Here is a 17951-nt window from a genome sequence, read left to right as displayed (position 1 = left end):
CTCACTTTCACAGCAGTCAGCACCCTTCAGCTGACCAACACTGAAAGTGATATGAAAGTGTGACACAAAGTGTGACACAAGGCTATGTTTACACACACACACACACACGTTAACGCCTAACCATGTGCAGATCTCAGTCATGTTGAGTTGCTCATTCCAGTAAACATGTTACAAATACCTCTGTGATTTTCCCCAAAACTGAGGCCTGCTGCAGAGGACACAAGCAGTACAAATATACAAATTATCATAACACACTTAAAGAAGAAAACCTAATTGATGACTAGCTTTCACACACAAGCACTTGGTCACATGTCCTAAATAAATGTTCAGAAGAGGAGTGCACTTAAAACAAACTATAAGGGACTTTAGAAGTACTGTACCACACAGTCAGAAGCTTAAAACACAGACAATTAAAGTGTTCAGGACCTTGCATTATCTGTTGTAAGAGGGACAGGCAAATATATATTTTTATATATAAATATATATTTTTTGATAGCACTATATATCTCATAGAGGAGGAATCTTTCTGATATATGATGATGATACTCAGAGGACCCAGCGTAGGCAAGGTTGTGATGAGTTCTGTGCTAGAGAGGCAGGGGATAAAGAGTTGTCAATGTCCCAGGCCCCATTCAGTAAGATTAGAGAGGGAGCAGGGGAAACACATGAGGTGTAACATAAGCTGTCATGGGAGAGGTACGTGTCTGAACTATCTACCATCTGCCTGGCCTCATCCATGACCCAGGAGACACCAGGCCTTCGACATCCTCGCTGGCTTAGACCCTGTTCAAAGTAGATCTTTGAAGACCGCACCTATGCCCCACACCCCCACCAGTGGAATTAGACTACAGATGTATCAGTGAGTGGTGGTATGGATTACTGTCATTAACATGATGCACTGGCCACATTAGAGTGATGAGTGGGGGGAGGGAGAGTCACTAACAAGAGTGGGGATCAATGGCACCACATTACGCCACCAAAAACCATGTGCTGCACCGTCCCTCAGTTTTGCGATGTCTGGAAGTGAGTGAAAGGGTCTGTCATGCTGTGGGACGCCATGTTACCTGCAGACTGGTGCTCTGGTCAGAGAAGGGGGAGCTGAAGAAGGTGGTCACGATGCTCATGACCGTCTCTGTCACGTAGCGCTCCAGGATGGTGTCAGCATGTTTGCGGTCACTCGTGTTGTTGCACACCTGCACGCATCCAAAGAACTGTTGCAGAACCAGTTCTGACATGTCCCACACTTCTATTATGGTGTAAAGACGGACGATGCTCCTTACCCTGCATATGTCTACAAGGAAGTTCTCAAAGAGCTTCCACATGTGGTTGCTGGTGTAGATCTCCTTCATCTCCACCTCTGTATCCACATAGCAGTGGTTCAGGAAGTTGATGTAAGCGATCTTCACCTGAAAACGTTATAGAAGAAAAAAAAAAAAAAAAAAAAAGGAGAGAATTTTTTTTGCATTATGCAAGTGAACTCCTGCTGAGATAAGCATAAAGCAGACTCAAAATCAATTTCCTGGCTTTGTGCTGGCAGAGTGGGGTTGTAATGCAGATTTGTCACTCACGAGACATGGTCCTTCTCCATACATGACACATGGGTGCACTGTAAAGCACCGGAACCACAGAGAAGATGTTGTTCTCTCCATCATGACAACTTCTCACCTCAGGTATACAGTCCTCATGAGTGACCACTCGTACGATGTCGTCCAGGGGCAGCAGGGAGTTGCACTTGATCTCGGTGTAGACGTTCTTGCCCTCAGTGCAGACCGCCAGCAGCTCCACCAGGTGGATGTGGTACATCAGCGGGCTGTTCTCGTCCATGCGGTCGCGCTCTGACCTCATCATCTGGACCAGGGTCTGGAAGGAGGCGCGGTCATTGTAGAAGACCAGAACGTCCTCGCCAGCGTTCACCAACTAGACGGGGAGTTGACAGGGAGGGGCAGCATTAAGCATAGTTTTGTGTAGATATGAGAAATAGGGGGTCAGATGGCTGAGCGGTTAAGGAGTCGGGCTATTAATCAGAAGGTTGTTAGTTGTTGGTGATTGCCAAATGGTGTTGTGTCCTTTGGCATGGCACTTCACCCTACTTGCCTCGGGTAAAATTTCCCTGTACTTACTTTAAGTCGCTCTGGATAAGAGCGTCTGCTAAATGACTAAATGTACATGTAAATGTAAATAGAAACATGAAAACCTACACTATATTGGATCTGCAGAGGTACAACCATGGAGCCCAGAATTCTAAGATCAAATGTTAGTCGTACTGTACTAATATGATAGAGATATAGATAGGGCAACAGAATGTTGGGGAGGGGCAGTGAGAGAACACTCTGACGGGACAGAACGTCACCTCAGCCATGACGATGTCCTGACACTTCTTGATGAACTTGTTCTCGGCCTTGACGATGGTCTGGAGGAACTTGAGGTACTGGACGTTTCTGCCGTGGGTCTCGATGCAGTGGACAAAGTGCTGCACCACGCGCTCGTTGATCTCGCTGCACAGCTGGAAGTTGTTCATGAAGATGTGCTGCATGGTGACCGCCTCCAGGATCTGACAGAGGAGGAGGAGGAGACCGGTTACTCATGCAAACACCATCGCTTAGTATTCAGTGTTAGAAGCTTCTAGGTCCAGAGTTATGATGGTGATGTGGTTTTGGAAGCCTTCGGGTGCAGCTCACCCCAGGGTTGAGGAACAGGTTGATGTGTTTGTGAAGGAGGGCCTGGTTCTGTTGGTTCCCTGCACAGAAGTTCTGCAGGAACTGGTGGGCCAGTTTCATGATCTCCTGCATGCGGATGTCCTCCCCCTGGACAAATACAACAAGGTGGATATTTGCACCCCCCCTTCACCCCCCCCCCCCACACACACACACACACACACATACACACAGTCTCTGGTACCTTCTCATAGGGGATCTGCAGCAGCTCCAGCACCACACTGTGGGCCCCCATGTTCCTCAGCAGTCTCTGCTGCTGCTTCTTGCTCTTCCTGCCTGACAGACCCTCCTGGACACACAGCCTGCTGAGACGAAGCAGGATCTGACACACACACACACACACACACACACACACACACACACACAGAGTTACATCTCCAACCAACAATAACACGTTCCCCACCATCCGTCCCAGGTGCTGAGTCAGGACCCACCTCCTTCACCACTCTGTAGTTGTAACTGCTGGTGCTTTCTGGTTTCTTGGGTTTGTCTGAGCCTGAGTCTCCCTATTAGACCACAGGATACAGCCAGTTTGAGCTAAATCATATTTAGCTTTTGGTCACATGCTAAAGGACAAATGCTAATGCTCCCAAAGCTCAGAGGTTGTAAGCGGCTCGATCTATCTCTTGTGGGGTGACCTTGTGTTTCGAGTCGGTGGAGAGGCCCTCTCCTGCATCCATGCCCTCGTCTGGACCCTGACGCTTATAGACCCACAGCTCAGACTTCTCCACTATGGAGCGTAGCTGATCCAGGTCAGACTTGATCTGCTTGTAGTTCTCCACATCCTGACTGGTCACCAGCAGCTGGACCTGGGTAGGAGGAGGAAGAATGTCGGATATGGATAAAGTAGGCACTGTGTGTCTACACTGATTTCTAACACGCGTGTGTGTGTGTGTGTGTGTGTGTGTAGAGCCAGATGTGTGTACATCATCAACAGGCATGTACCTGCTTGAAGGCCTGAAGAACCTCCTGTCTCTGGCTGAAGTGTCTAAAGAGCAGGTGAAGAGCCCTGGACACCAGGGGAGGGTAGTCATGCATCGTCAGGTGGAGCAGGACCCTTAGGAAGGTGCGACCACCATGATCATCTAGGTCGAGCGGGGTGTTCTCCTCACTGGGCGGAGACACAACAACAACGTATTGACACAAAACACACACACACGCATCAGTCCAGGTTCTAAGGCCTCTGTTCTTCCATGGAGCTGTGAGAAGATTGTCACCTTCCACCAAAGATCCCCTCTGCCTGCTCCTCGATGTGCTCAAAATCCAGAGCTCCTGACAAAACACAAGGCTGGAATTGAGAAACAGACACAAACATTTCTGATGGCGCAGACAGTGTCGATTCTCCACTAGGATTATAGGCTTCCTCCCCTCACCTGGCATGTTGTTGGGTCCCTCTATTGTTCCTGAGAGAGACAATTCTGACTGGGAGTTACTCTCATCAAACTCCCGTTTGAAGATGCAGAGCAGACAGGAGATCCGGTAGTCCAGACGCACGTTCAGGATGAACTGCAGACAGAAAGCAACATGGAAATGTTTGGAGAAACAAGATGACCTGTAAGTACCTGTAAGGTGTGTGTTTGTGTGTGTGTGTCAGTGTGTGTCAGTGTGTGTCATGTGTGTGTGTCATCCATCTCACCTGTAGGATCTCGATGATCTTGAGCTTGGTATCCATCACCAGGATGTCCTGTTTCTCTGGCTCCGTCTGGGTCTTCACCACGTCCCCGTTGGGGGGGCTGATGGGGTTGGTGGGAAGGAAGCCCCCCCCTCTCAGGACCACCTGAGTCATCAACTCCCCCACACCATGGATGGACCTCATCACGTTACTGCCTGCAAACAAAGACACACTCACACCAGATAGTTGCCGTGGCGTTTCCAATGAGGGTTTTCAAGTGGCTCCTACCTTTATTATCATCTCCTTTCTCCAGCTTGTTAACAGGGAAGATGGTGCTGACATGGACACAGTCCAAGATGGCCAACAGGATCTTAGTCAGCCGTAGAAGGTCACTAAAGTTGTAGAACCCAAAGTAGATGAGGTTCCTGGCCAGGTTCACTACCTAGTAGATGGGAAAAGATATCCTGGTGTTCAGAATCAGCACTCAGCACATCTGCCATTTTCCTAACTGTAACACTCAATCGAAGTTTGCCAAATTTAGTGTACTCGTCTCATGAGGACTGTTCATTGTTTCCAAACCTCGAAGGTGAGTTTGTTCTTCTCTTTGTCGGCGAACGGGAAGCTCTGACACACAACGTCTCTGAGGTAGTTCTCCACAAACTCCATGGTCAGGCAGAAACGCTCCTTGATCTCATCTTTGGACATGCCGTCGTTGTCGTAGCTAGGACACACAGGGCAGGTAAGTAGAAGTACCATGAGGCCACTAGAAGACTTAAATGACAATCTGACCCTGAAAGAATAACTGTCACCCTGTGGTAGCTGGTTTACAGTAGTTTTGCTGTATACATTATGGAATATCACTAACATCAGATTAGGGTCAAACATTTCAACACACAATTTATTGGAGCGAGCTACTCACTCATCTATGGCAATCTCTGAAGGGATCTCGGACCAGAGGCGGGCATATTTGACGGGCGTAACCTGCTCTTGTGGGTCTCGATCCACGTGCATGTGCAGCATCATGCGGCAGAAGGACGCACGAAGGTCATAGGGCAGGTCCTCATCAGACATGCAGCGCAGGATCAGGTCCACGTCCAGCTGGCCAGAGATCTTGTTGATGGCCAGGTACTGGCGGTCCAGACACATCCTGGCAAACAGGTTCAACTGGTACCTGTGGGGAAACATAGAGAACATTGAGTACATTTAACAGATGACCACTTCCTGGTCCTACCTGTAGTAGCTGACCACTTCCTGGTCCTACCTGTAGTAGCTGACCACCTCCTGGTCCTCCTTCTGGCCCTCCTTGGCGTCCTGGGCTAGCTCCCTAATGCTCTTGCTGCGGATGTCCTTGGTGCTGTCCTTCCAGAAGAGCCAAACCTCCTCCTCGTCCTCCTCTGACTCAACAGAATTCTCCCCAATGGAGGCCCCCTCAATCTCAAATCTCGACAGCACCAGTCTGCAGAAAACAGGAAAGGTAGTCAAGTCATTGCTTATTGTATGTTTACTGACTGTTTACCTTACTGAGATGAAGCTAAATAAGAAGTAAATAAGGTGGGCATGGTGGTACACCTTATAACCACCCCATGCAACTTCAAAATGATGTTATTAAAAGTACATGATGTGTCCGATTTGCGTTGAACTGAATATATGTCTCATGAAGTAGTAACAAATTGTGCCGACTATGTTGTCATTTATTGTATGTGAGACAACAGACATTTAATTGTATGTGAAGACTAACTAGTGTGGAGTTGAAAGAGTGGAAGTGAGGGAGGAAGGCTTACTTAGTCTCTATGAGGATATCTCCATTGGCAGGGTCTAGAACAGCATTACAGATGAGCTCCTGGGTCACAGGGATGGACTTGTTCATGGACACACACAGGTCCGACAGGTAGTCCAGAAACCTGGGAAGGGCACGCACATTGGGTTCATCTCTCACTTTCTGACAATTTCTGGGAGTCAGATGGCTGAGCGGTTAGGGAGTCGAGCTATTAATCGCAAGGTTGCCGGTTCAATTCCCATCCATGCAAAATGATGTTGTGGCCTTGGGCAAGGCACTTTGCCCTACGTGTCTCGGGGAAATGTCCCTGTACTCACTGTAAGTCGCTCTGGATAAGAGCGTCTACTTAATGACTAAATGTAAACGTAAATGTGATTTCTCCAGACTTATCAGATCGACTTATCAGATCTAACCACAACAATAAGCATGCAGACAAGCAGATACAACACACACACACACACACACACACACACACACCTGGGCTCTCGGTTCTTCCTGACCAGGCTGACGAAGGTGTCGATCTCGGCAGCGGTGATGTGTTTCTCCAGCAGCTTGCGGTTGTTGTGGAGCAGGGCTGTGATGGTGTCCTCAGCCAGCACGTCGTAGCCGATCTGCTTCTGCATGAAACGAAACTGCTTGGCTATGTACTCCTAAGGGAGACAGACAGAACGGCAAAGTATCTGTCAAACATCACACCATATTGTATACAATTCTTTTTACAATATAAACCAAACAACATCCCATAGTAACCCTCACATATTAGCTTATCGTAGACACAATCATGTCAGCAAAACATTCATAGTCCATTCTCTGACTATGATCATTTTACGATAATGTTCATGTTGCGCCATCTTCCTAACATAGAGATGCCCGGAGTGTCTGAAAGACGCCAAAGGAAAGTCTCAGATTGGGGAACAAAGCTTGTCCACAGGTCCACAGAGAACGTCCTGGCTCCGTCTATTGAAACCACCCCTCGAGCAATTACACTAATCTGAAATACAGACTTACATCTCTGACAGTAGGAATTTTTGTATTTTTGCATTTAATGAACGCAATGCAGTGTTCTGTACATGTTGATATGGGAGACAGTATGTGTGTGAGAGTGCCCTGTCAGGACCAGGCATATGTTTTGTACAAGTTCATGAAAGAGAGCCCCTGACACACAGAACAGGACATTGAATTACATTTGTCATGCCTCTGGCATGGTCGTTACATCCCATAGTAATTGTATCAGATCTGCATGTCACACGTACTGTCATATACAGTATAACACGGGTCTGTTGGAACAAGCGAGTCAAGGACACAGCAAAGGGAACAGTGGTCCAATCCATCTGAGATTTTCCTGCGGGGCAAGTAGTTTGTGTGCTATTTTTAGATTAAGTACCATTAACTTGTTTTACTGCACTACTGTAAGACCACGTGAGTTTGATCATTATATAGTGGTTATGTTCACAAGAGGTCTAGTAAAATTCTAATAGAGGTGCAAGAGAGGCCATTTAGAAAAGCAACAGATCGATACATTTATAAGTGCTCTTGAAAATTCATTGAAAGCGACCCCGTTTTCTATTAGAGAAGCTTTAGAGAATCCTTGAATGAGCAGCAAGGAGCAGTAAAGGCCCAGTAAGGGCCAGCAAGGGCTACCTGGTTCTTCCTGTAGTCCTGTTGTGAGTGACGGAGGACTCGGTAACAGAGGCGGCAGATGTGTCGGAAGGGGGCGTGGCGCTGGTCAGCCAGCTCCTCCAGTCTCAGCATGGGCCCGTCCCCACTGTCTGTGAAGGGGGCCTGCAGGAGCTTGAAGATCTGCAGAGGACGGCACAGCCACAGCCACACGGGAACTTTGTCTTTAAGGGGGTCACAACTGACGTGGCCCTCCTCATACCGTTCGATAGTTATATCTTCCGTGTTAGGTTTTATAGCAGTATTTATAAATAACTGAGAAACATGTGGAGGAAGTGGAGGTCAAGCACAACAAGGTACAGTCTCTCTAGTCTTAGGTTCTAATCCTGAGAAGTGCTGCTGTACCTGTTTGAGAATATTCTGCTCCCTCATCAGTTTCTGTCTCTCCCTGTTGGGCTTGTTCACCATGATCTCCAGAACATCCTGCCCATTGTTGGGGATGTCCACCACGAAGAACACCAGGTCCTCCAGCAGCTTGGTCACCGCCCTGGCCAGGGGGAGACAAGAGGAAGTGAGGTACACCAGGGGGAGACAAGAGGAAGTGAGGTACACCAGGGGGAGACCAAATTGGCAACGTCACTATCGTCAGCTAATGACTGAATCTTCATTGTGATTTGGGCCCAACTACAGTACATCCTGCTTTCTACCTCCTCTCGTTCTGAGTGATGGTGCCCTTCTCTAGTTTGCCCGCAATTGATGCCAGTACTTTGCTGGCATCGTTGGCAAAGTCCAGGTCTCGGACTTCAGCCGGGGAGACGGGCACAATAGCGAAAGCTTCTTTGTCTTCCTTCAGCGCTGAAGTGCCAATCTGAAATGGATTGAGGCCATATAAGGACATCTCATAAAATGGATAATAGGAGTTAAGGTTACGTTCACCCAGAGATTGGCTGGTTGAGCTGTCACTCACACGCAGCATGACAGGTTTCTCCTCCTCCTTGTCGATGGGGTGGTTGGTGCTGTGAACCCATGTGTTAGTGCACAGGTGTCGCAGGCGGACGTACGAGTTCCTGAGAAACACCCACACAGATATCAAATACATTTAAAAACATGTATTATGCCTTCAAGTACTCAGAAATAGTGGATATAAAGTATAAAAGATTGTAGTTCACATAAGTGAGCTGGAAAAGGCCGAAAAAGCATTCACACCCACATTAAGATGAAATGGTCTAGTCAGAAGCAGGGCCATTAGTCTAGCCAGTATGAATCACCCTTATCTGATTTCTAAGTGCAGCGACCAGACTCCCCCACAAACAGTCAGCCTCAAATGACAACCAAAATCCCACACAGTTCCCAGAAAATGTAATGGGAACTGCACACGTGCATGCACACACACACACCCCAAATAAAAATACTTTTAAACACACCACACATAGGGCCAAAAAATGTATCCTTTCCATGCCCATATTTGGCTCAAATATCGTAATCCTCTCAGCCATATTGATGTGAGGTAAATACATTAATGATGGAAATCCCCTTATTCCCATGCTGTGCTTGTTTTGCTGTGATTCTTGGTGGAAAGAGAGAGGGGACAGGCTACAGCATGAGTCGGGTCCTCTTGAGTATCAGTACAGAGCAGTACAGTACTGGTGGAAGCCAGGTTTGACATGGAAGAGTTGGTTAGGGAGTTTTAGTAGGGGTCTGATGTCTATATGCACATGACACTACTTGTGCAGTATTTACATTACAACATCTTTATCAGAGTTTACTTAATGTCAGTGGTTTCCTGAAACTTGTTTGCTTGAAAGCACACATTCATCCGTAACGTCTGCCTGCAGAAACAATATGCTGTAGCACTTCCCTCTCCAAAATCCCTCCCCCCTGAGATAGTATGAATGGATAAGTTGGATGTCTCACTGTACCTGGGCACGAGGGAGTCCCCCCCTCTCAGGGTGGTAGGGTCCAACTCAAAGATGGAAGAGATGTCGTTGCCATCGGGAACAGAGACCAGCGTGTACATGACCTTCTCCGGGGGGTTCCGTAGGCGAGCGCGGAGAGCCTCGTGCTCAGAGTCTAACTGTGGAGCCACAACTTTATTACACTCTCATGAGAACACACACACCCTCAAAGAACCCCATTTGAAACTGCAGAACAGATCCTGCCAATGTCCCTGATCAGGAGGGAATACTTCCACACCCCGGTGGAGGGCCAATCCCTCTTCTTGCTGCCCTCGGACGAAGGACAGCAGGATGGAAAAATGTAATGTGTGAACACACGATTGTGTGTGTGGGTTGGTGTCTCTGCTCCCTGCTCGCGTGTGTTCAGTCACATGACAAATGAAGGTTTCTTTTTCACTGCTATTAGAACACTAACGTGTGTCTGTATGAGTCTTTATAAACTGACACATACCACTGCAGGCCTACAAAGATTAAATACATATGAAGACAGAAAGCCAACATTTGATCATTAAGACAATGGAACTACATTACAGTCAGAGGTCAAACGGAGAAGTGGGACCCGAGAACGCACATCTCTAGCCACTTGTTGATCATTCCTAAAAAATGACCTCAATATCCAATCAGAAAGCAGAACTGATATCGGCAAGATCAGAGCTGTAAGATTCAAAAACATATTTTCTTTAACCTAAAGACCAGTTTAATCTGATTTCAGATTTTATGATTGAATCTTAATTCAACCATCTTAATTCTGTAGTCTTAATTTAATAAAGGGCAGGGAATGGCAGGAGCTCATGACTTAATGGTTGTTTGAACTCCTTATGTTGTAACTGGAACAAAGTTGCAATTCATATAGTCATTAATCTAACTATGCATTTGACTATGATTTGATGAGGAAAATTTATCTTAATTATAGAAGAAAAAAGAAAAAACACAAAATGATATCTTGGGACCTCTTTGCACTACATTTCACTGTTTACTACAGGTAGAGAGCGCATTGCTCTAGCAGAGCGCGGGCAGAGGACCAGACACATGGACAGCCATGCCTGGAGACAGCTGCATTGCTGTGTCTGTGCTCTGAGCATGCCCACACACGTGTTGACTGATGTCACAACAGCGTGTGGTCTGGCCTGAGAGCTTCAGAGTGTAGGAAGGCTTCTGGTGGAAGGCCACCCTCTGTTGGTCAGACAGACTGCATGCGTGTGTTGTCTAAGCCGACAGCACCATCTACTGTTGGCTTTGGGAAACGGCTATTTGCAGTGAGATGTATTGCAGATCCGAGCTGCACCTTAACATTAATAGACTCGTAGAGGAAAGGTCAACATCATTCCCAGAAAGACCAGGTCTCCCTTCGTCTCCCTTTGACTTACTGAGGAGCGGAACTCCAGGCACTCCTCCTCATAGTCTGGGTTCACCTGCACAAGACACAAGTGAGGGTCAGAAGGAGGGGATCACAGAAGGGCCTACACATTGAAGACTTTGACATGAGCCCAGAGACAGGCTGGTGAAGGGACTGACCTCAGCTGCCAGGTAATGGCCAGTGGCCAGGTGTTTAAACCTGAAGAGACTGTTCCAGTAGCCGGCCCCGCCCCGACACGGGTCATGTTGGACCACCTTGAGTCACATAACACTCATTATCATAACAAGTCAGAGGTTAGAAGACGTTTGATACTAAACAGATGTCTGTACACTTATTGATGGCCCCAAAATAGAAGCGGTTTAATTTGAATGAGTCAGATGCTCACTGACAGCTTCCTTTTTTGAGAACAGATGTAGCTATTCATGTGTGGCCATCCAACTGCACACCATCTCCCCTCTACTTAATCATTATGAGAATTAGATCCAATCGGCCCATGCAAAGAGAGAGAAAAAGCATTTCCTGCTCACCTCCACCTCCCATAAGGCTTTGCTGCTCGTCGCTGAGGTAGCTGACTGGCGTCCTGTGGTGCGGAGGAAGACATATTGTTTTTTCCGGTGGTCGTCACAGGTGAGGAACTTCTCCTGCTCAGCGTGGAACAGCCGCACTACATCGCCCTGGCAACAGACCAGATGAGAGTTTCAGTGTTTTCTGCCTTAGCTGGTTTACTACAGGTTATACCAGGCTGCACCTCAACCAACCGCATGCCTCAGATGTTGCTTTAATTCCTGTTCACTGAACTTTTCCATATCATATTTCAGTATACGGTAAGGGAAAGTGTCCTATGCCAGAAAAGAGAGTGTGAGAGTGACCTGGATAAAGAGCATGTTTCTGCTAACACAAGGAGAAAGTGGGCTGACTGGTGGAAGTACAAACCCCTTTCAGAATGATTTCCTGGTTATCACTCCATTTCATGAACAGGACTATCTTCCAGCTGGTGTTACAGTTGACCGAGTTCACCTGAAACAATGACAGTAAAACAAAATTGTATGAGATTTTAGGCTAAATTCCCAAACCACACACAAAGAAGAGGATTGCTGTAGTCAGGTAAGCTGCACAGCTATATGCAAAACACATACAAATGTGGCGGACTGAGGTACAATGCAGTAGTGTTTCATATTAGAGCCCAACCAGCAGTGGATGGTATACATTGAGGGTATACTGTACACACTTCATATAACCTCCCACCCCACACACACACCCCCCAGAGAGAGGGAGAGCCCCACCTCGTTGCACCCTGGGTTATCCACCAGCTGATGCGTGCTGGCGTGGAGAGGCTGTCCAGCATTCACAGGGTTTAGGACCACCTTGTCTCCAATCACCACCTGGCAACAAACACACAACTATTGAGATGAAATAGTGTATTTAATATAAACTATCTTTGGACCTATTCTCTGAGGATCAGGCATGACACACACACACACACACACACACACACTGGGGCCTTGCTAAGGCTGGTTCTGAGCTGGCCTGGCCTGTACCCATGCAACCACAGCAGTTTGGCTTGGGTTTGAGTCTGAACCAGCAGCAGGTGAGGGACTCACGCTATCCCCAATGGAGCGCAGCTTGTAGAAGGGCTGGATGTAGAACCAGGAGCCCTCGTTCCCGGCTGTGTCCAGCATCACCCTCATGGCGTTCTTCTCCAGCAGGGCCGGCAGACGCTTGTTCACCGTCAGGTACTTGTTACTCTTCAGGTGCAGCAGCTGAAATACAAGGCTTTTAAGGTGCGCCAAGACTGGGGGCAGGCCCAGAACATCCACACACAGACCCTGATGGAGGCAGTGCAGGCTGGGTAAGGGTGATTACAGTGATGATAGTGTTTCTCTGTGTTTAAACATGGATGGATGATAGCTGAGTGGGATGCAGATGATAAAGTTATTAATGGTCTCTATGAATCCTAACTGAATGTGACTGAGCCAGTGGCCCTCTGAGAGGAGAGCAGTTGTGTTAGAAATGATGGTAATGTTACAGCTGGAATCACAGAGCAGCAAACTGCCTCAGAATAGCATTCAGGCGTTTCAGAACAGTTCAGATCCTCCCACTTTCCTGATCTATTTATGAACACACACAAGCCACATGTACGCAGTGAGCAGGCAGAACTGTGTCTCACTTCTCTCCAAGTTTGGAATGGTCCCCTCATCTAGGGAAGAAAGCCTCCCAAAGTCGGCATAATCCTGAATTCATGAGTGGCTATGATGTGGGTACATATTTCAGTCTGTATTTGGTCTGACATATTTGGTGAGACTAGATGTGTGAGTTGTTGTTAAACATTGTGACAGGGATTATCTCCACTGATGACATGGCTCTCAACAGAGAACTTAAAACACATACTAGCAATAAGGTACAAGGAATACATGTTCTTGGGCCTGTTATCCTGCGTAACTAGTTACTACACACACTGTACTGAACACACACAAACCAACCTGAATGACGTTCCCATATTGAATCACTGTTCCCAGTAGCTTCTTGTTTTCAGAATCATTTTGCTTCTTTTCCAAATCTGCAGCATGCTATGCAAAGAAGGGAGAAGGGGGCAGGAAGGGAGAAGGGGGGGGGGATGACTGTCAGTATTAACACAGCCACATTATGCATGAACAACTTGGCTGGGAGAGTAGGGATTTCTAAGTGTGCAACAACAACAATAAGTGTGTTGTTAGCAGTGAAACCTGTCAACTCCTTCAGCAGCATCACCATGGTAACACGAGAGTGATCTCAATCTATGGTTCTCACTGTAGTCAGATACCAGACAGCTTTAAATATTGTGTTAGATCAGAGAAAAAGAGAGAGAAAAAACAGAGATAAAGAGAGAGGGGGAAGAGAGAGAGAAAGGTGGGACGGCAGAGAGTAGACAAACTTCAGTAAACTGCAGAAATGTCTATAAAAGGACTTGAACCCTTCACTACCTCTGCTAATATCTAATCCCCCATTACAACACCCCTTAAACGTGAGTGGGAGCAAAATGTCTTCTCCCTTGGAAAACCCCCCAGTACCATAAGAGCAATGTGTTTACCAGAGTCTGTTACATATGGAGTTCTGGGACGACAAAAAGCTGCACAATAAAGACAAAAACTTAGCCTGATTGTTTATTATGCAGGGCAATATTTCGCAATTCAGTGAGTCATGTTTAGATGTGGGCGGCTGGGAGTGAGTGTCTGTGGTCCATGTGCTGGTGGAGGTGAAGTGAGTGTCTGTGGTCCATGTGCTGGTGGAGAGGAAGTGAGTGTCTGTGGTCCATGTGCTGGTTGAGAGGAAGTGAGTGTCTGTGGTCCATGTGCTGGTGGAGAGGAAGTGAGTGTCTGTGGTCCATGTGCTGGTGGAGAGGAAGTGAGTGTCTGTGGTCCATGTGCTGGTGGAGAGGAAGTGAGTGTCTGTGGTCCATGTGCTGGTGGATAGGAAGTGAGTGTCTGTGGTCCATGTGCTGGTGGAGGTGAAGTGAGTGTCTGTGGTCCATGTGCTGGTGGAGGTGAAGTGAGTGTCTGTGGTCCATGTGCTGGTGGAGGTGAAGTGAGTGTCTGTGGTCCATGTGCTGGTGGAGGTGAAGTGAGTGTCTGTGGTCCATGTGCTGGTGAAGGTGAAGTGAGTGTCTGTGGTCCATGTGCTGGTGGAGGTGAAGTGAGTGTCTGTGGTCCATGTGCTGGTGGAGGTGAAGTGAGTGTCTGTGGTCCATGTGCTGGTGGAGGTGAAGTTAGTGTCTGTGGTCCATGTGCTGGTGGAGGTGAAGTTAGTGTCTGTGGTCCATGTGCTGGTGGAGGTGAAGTGAAGGGTTTCAGGTGTGGATGATGCCCCTCACGTGCAGCTTGTTGAGCAGGACTGTGTCTGTGGTGCTGTTCCCTCCAGGCTTCGCTGCCTTCCAGAACTGCTTCTGGGCAGAGTAGCGATTCATAGGACACAGCCTGAACAAACAGTCTGGGGAGAGAGAGAAAGAGAATTTTCTCATTTATATCAAAAACATTTTTGGTGTGAACTAATGCGCAAGATAACAAAGAGTCGTGGCCAAACCCAGAGGAGTTGACAGCAGAGAGGGCACACAGGAGGTTGTGAGAAGGCCAGTGAATATGAAGACACCATCATTATAGATCACACCACTTCATTGTTCACAGTATGAATGAAAGTCACCACACTTTGGTTGATACAGTAAGTGACACGCGCGTGTTTGCACACATATGATTTGCATCAGGTCACCATCACGATAAGTTGGAGATCAAAGGACACCAGACAGGCAGTGGTGAAAGAGAGATGCAGCTAGTCATCTCGGCATGTACTGAAAGCACAGGGTGTGTGTGTGTGTGTGTGTTAGCTACAGTTAGGATCCGGTTACTGAAAGGGATAGAAAGTAGTAAAGTGTGTGCTATCAGTGACTGCAGTACTGTGTTGAGATTGAGTCAGGCTGTGAGATGAGAGGTGACTGCTTGGGTGTGAGCTCGGGCCTGTGCTGTGTCGACAGGATTGTGCTTGTGCCCGTCATTTCCATAGAGACAATAGGCTGTAGCCTGGCCTGGGAGTAGCAGTCTCTTACACCGTGGTACATTTGCATGTGGTTTCCCCCAAGTTCCTCTTATGAAATGTTCAACTAGCTGTTCACGCATGCTGTTGCTGGAACACCAAGATCAACTAATGCAACCACCGATTCAGAACTGATCTAGAATAGCTGGCCAGCTATACTGTTACTGTTACTGTGATCTTTTGAGGAGTAGTCAAGTACTGCCCACCCATGGGCCCCTCTACCTCCCCACTCTTTAAGGCCTGGCTTTTCTCCCTGACCTCAGATCAGATCTAGCCTCTGAAAAAAAGAAAAGATCTGTTCATCCTCCCCCTTCTTCTCTCCTCCAGCTGCAGAGGCAGCTACGTGACCAAATAAGGGCAGCCAGAACAGGGGAGTGGGATGACGGCGCGAAGGAGGGAGAGAGAGAAGGAAAGGGAGAGACAGAAAAGGAAAGGGAGAGAGACAGAAAGAGAGACAGAGAGAGAGGGGACTCCCTGTCATCCATTCCCCCTTTAAGCTTTTTGCAATCCCATGTTATTCTCTTTTGTCCCTCTACTTTTTCCACAAACTATGAAGAATTTCTTATCCTTCTTCTTCTTGCTTTAATTCTTCAAGTCATTCAGTTCCCAAAACCGAAGCAATCTCATATGCAGGCTGAGAGAGGATGAGAGAATGCAAGACAGAAGAGGGAAGAGGAAGAAATTAAACAAGCCGGGGGGGGGGGGGGGGGATCAGTGATCTACAGTATCTCCTCCGGCTTTGTTCTCTTTCTGTGTGTGTGTGTGTGTGTGTCTCCAGAGGATTTTCCATTCCTGGAGATGGGGCTGATAAACTCTAGTCTACCAGGATCTGATCAAACTATCTGGTGTCATGAAGTCGAAGCCAATGGAATGCAGAACTTAGGAGAACACTCCTGCCCCCCCCCCCCCCACACACACACACACACACACACACACGTATTTTCTGTTGTTACAGATTGTGTATTACCTATAATTAGAACATATAGAAGAGTACAATCACAGTCAGAAACAGTGAGAGCCATGCGTGGTGTGTGTGACAGGTAGACAGTCTGTGCTGAAGGCTGGCTGTGGGAGAGAGTCTCTCCTGAGGGGCCTCTTTTGGCCAGTCAGCTGCGAAAGACAACAGGGAATTCTGTGAGGACTGAAAAATTCCCACTCTTATTCCAAAACTAGAAAGGAAGACATAAATGCACATATACACGCACACATATTCTCCCATATCAAATCCCATACAACACAGTGTTTTATATATATTTAAGAGAGAGAGAATAGGAAACATAGAAACAGAGTTATCTGGTTTGACACACTAAACTGGTCCAGTGAATGATTACAAACATGAACACATTAGCTTAGCATTCCTGCTGCTTCTCCAGGATATTCAGCACATGGGAAAAGTCAGCATATTGGAACAGGACTATGACCTACTGACTGTCAAATCAGGAAGCCAGGATTATAACCCAGTCAATCACCCCAGAACAGTCAAACTAAGCAAACCCCACGCATCACACCAGCACCATGACAACCATGTCAGTGCTCCTCCCACACACCAGCACACAACATAGAACTTGTAGAGTGGGTAGGGTAGAAAATGGGCCCGCAGGTTGAACTGCATGCGAGACAGTGTAAGGCATTGGACAATCTGAAGGAGCAAAATCTAAACAATCTAAACAGCCACCGAGCCCAAGTAATGCATTTACAGTGTGTCACAAACGGATACACTTTTCTATGTAAAAACGGTGTGAGAGAAAACGATGGTATTGGAAACCAACAGGACTGAAGCCATGAGGGAATAAGAACTGGACTACTGTACAGAACATGAATCAATCAAAATAACCATTTCATACAAGCGACTGATAGCCAGCAGCTACCACGGTCAGCTATAGCACTGAGGGCATGCCTCTCAGAACACAGGACCTCAGGACTCCCACATCACATCAAACACCGCCTGAAGAACCAATCAAAGACGAGCTTTATCAAAGACCTGGCAGCGATAGACACGACACAGCACGTCCTATGTGTTGTGTTTGTGCACCTGTACCAGAAACACACACAGTTGAGAGCATCTCACTGCCTTAGCAGAACCACAGGCTGCCCCACTAGCTCAGCAAGACAATGGACACAGGATGTTCGAGATGAAAGTCCTCATCAATGAAAATCTAATCAGGGGTTCTGTAGGAAAGGTAACCAGAGGAACATATATGGCATTGTACATATTCAACCATCTTCTACCAGAGAAAGTTCCAGAAAATAAACATTACCATAATAGGATATTTTCGAAACCACTGCTTCTGAAAACAGGTGTAGGTCAGATGAAGTGTGTCTAGAGACCATGTGCTTCTAATGCCGCTGTGACTTTGTT

At 47.2% G+C, this 17951-nt stretch overlaps 1 protein-coding gene across 1 annotated transcript in view; it reads right to left on the bottom strand.

Annotated features, from left to right (window-relative positions):
* The window catches only part of LOC146272805 (inositol 1,4,5-trisphosphate-gated calcium channel ITPR1-like), a 55420-nt gene that overhangs the window by 31854 nt on the left and 5615 nt on the right, over window positions 1–17951 (bottom strand). The window contains exons 4-34 of the mRNA XM_084704104.1: window positions 14880–14995; window positions 13513–13599; window positions 12634–12792; window positions 12316–12414; window positions 11966–12049; window positions 11560–11706; window positions 11191–11286; window positions 11043–11087; window positions 9640–9794; window positions 8688–8787; window positions 8428–8588; window positions 8126–8267; window positions 7745–7903; window positions 6581–6753; window positions 6108–6227; window positions 5588–5782; window positions 5246–5497; window positions 4906–5047; window positions 4615–4768; window positions 4351–4541; window positions 4088–4220; window positions 3932–3986; window positions 3660–3825; window positions 3353–3523; window positions 3149–3220; window positions 2899–3036; window positions 2679–2804; window positions 2351–2551; window positions 1666–1917; window positions 1281–1406; window positions 1065–1193 (exon numbers count right to left, since the gene is read on the bottom strand). Of these exons, the coding sequence (XP_084560230.1) occupies window positions 1065–1193; window positions 1281–1406; window positions 1666–1917; window positions 2351–2551; window positions 2679–2804; window positions 2899–3036; window positions 3149–3220; window positions 3353–3523; window positions 3660–3825; window positions 3932–3986; window positions 4088–4220; window positions 4351–4541; window positions 4615–4768; window positions 4906–5047; window positions 5246–5497; window positions 5588–5782; window positions 6108–6227; window positions 6581–6753; window positions 7745–7903; window positions 8126–8267; window positions 8428–8588; window positions 8688–8787; window positions 9640–9794; window positions 11043–11087; window positions 11191–11286; window positions 11560–11706; window positions 11966–12049; window positions 12316–12414; window positions 12634–12792; window positions 13513–13599; window positions 14880–14995 (4346 nt within the window). The remainder of the gene's footprint in view (window positions 1–1064; window positions 1194–1280; window positions 1407–1665; window positions 1918–2350; window positions 2552–2678; window positions 2805–2898; window positions 3037–3148; window positions 3221–3352; window positions 3524–3659; window positions 3826–3931; window positions 3987–4087; window positions 4221–4350; window positions 4542–4614; window positions 4769–4905; window positions 5048–5245; window positions 5498–5587; window positions 5783–6107; window positions 6228–6580; window positions 6754–7744; window positions 7904–8125; window positions 8268–8427; window positions 8589–8687; window positions 8788–9639; window positions 9795–11042; window positions 11088–11190; window positions 11287–11559; window positions 11707–11965; window positions 12050–12315; window positions 12415–12633; window positions 12793–13512; window positions 13600–14879; window positions 14996–17951) is intronic.

Source organism: Hypomesus nipponensis, chromosome 9 (genome assembly GCF_054491055.1).
Source record: "Hypomesus nipponensis isolate SF chromosome 9, ASM5449105v1, whole genome shotgun sequence".
NCBI lineage: Eukaryota > Metazoa > Chordata > Actinopteri > Osmeriformes > Osmeridae > Hypomesus > Hypomesus nipponensis.
Note: the sequence above shows the minus strand (reverse complement) of the source record. Positions and strands in the feature narration are given on the sequence as shown.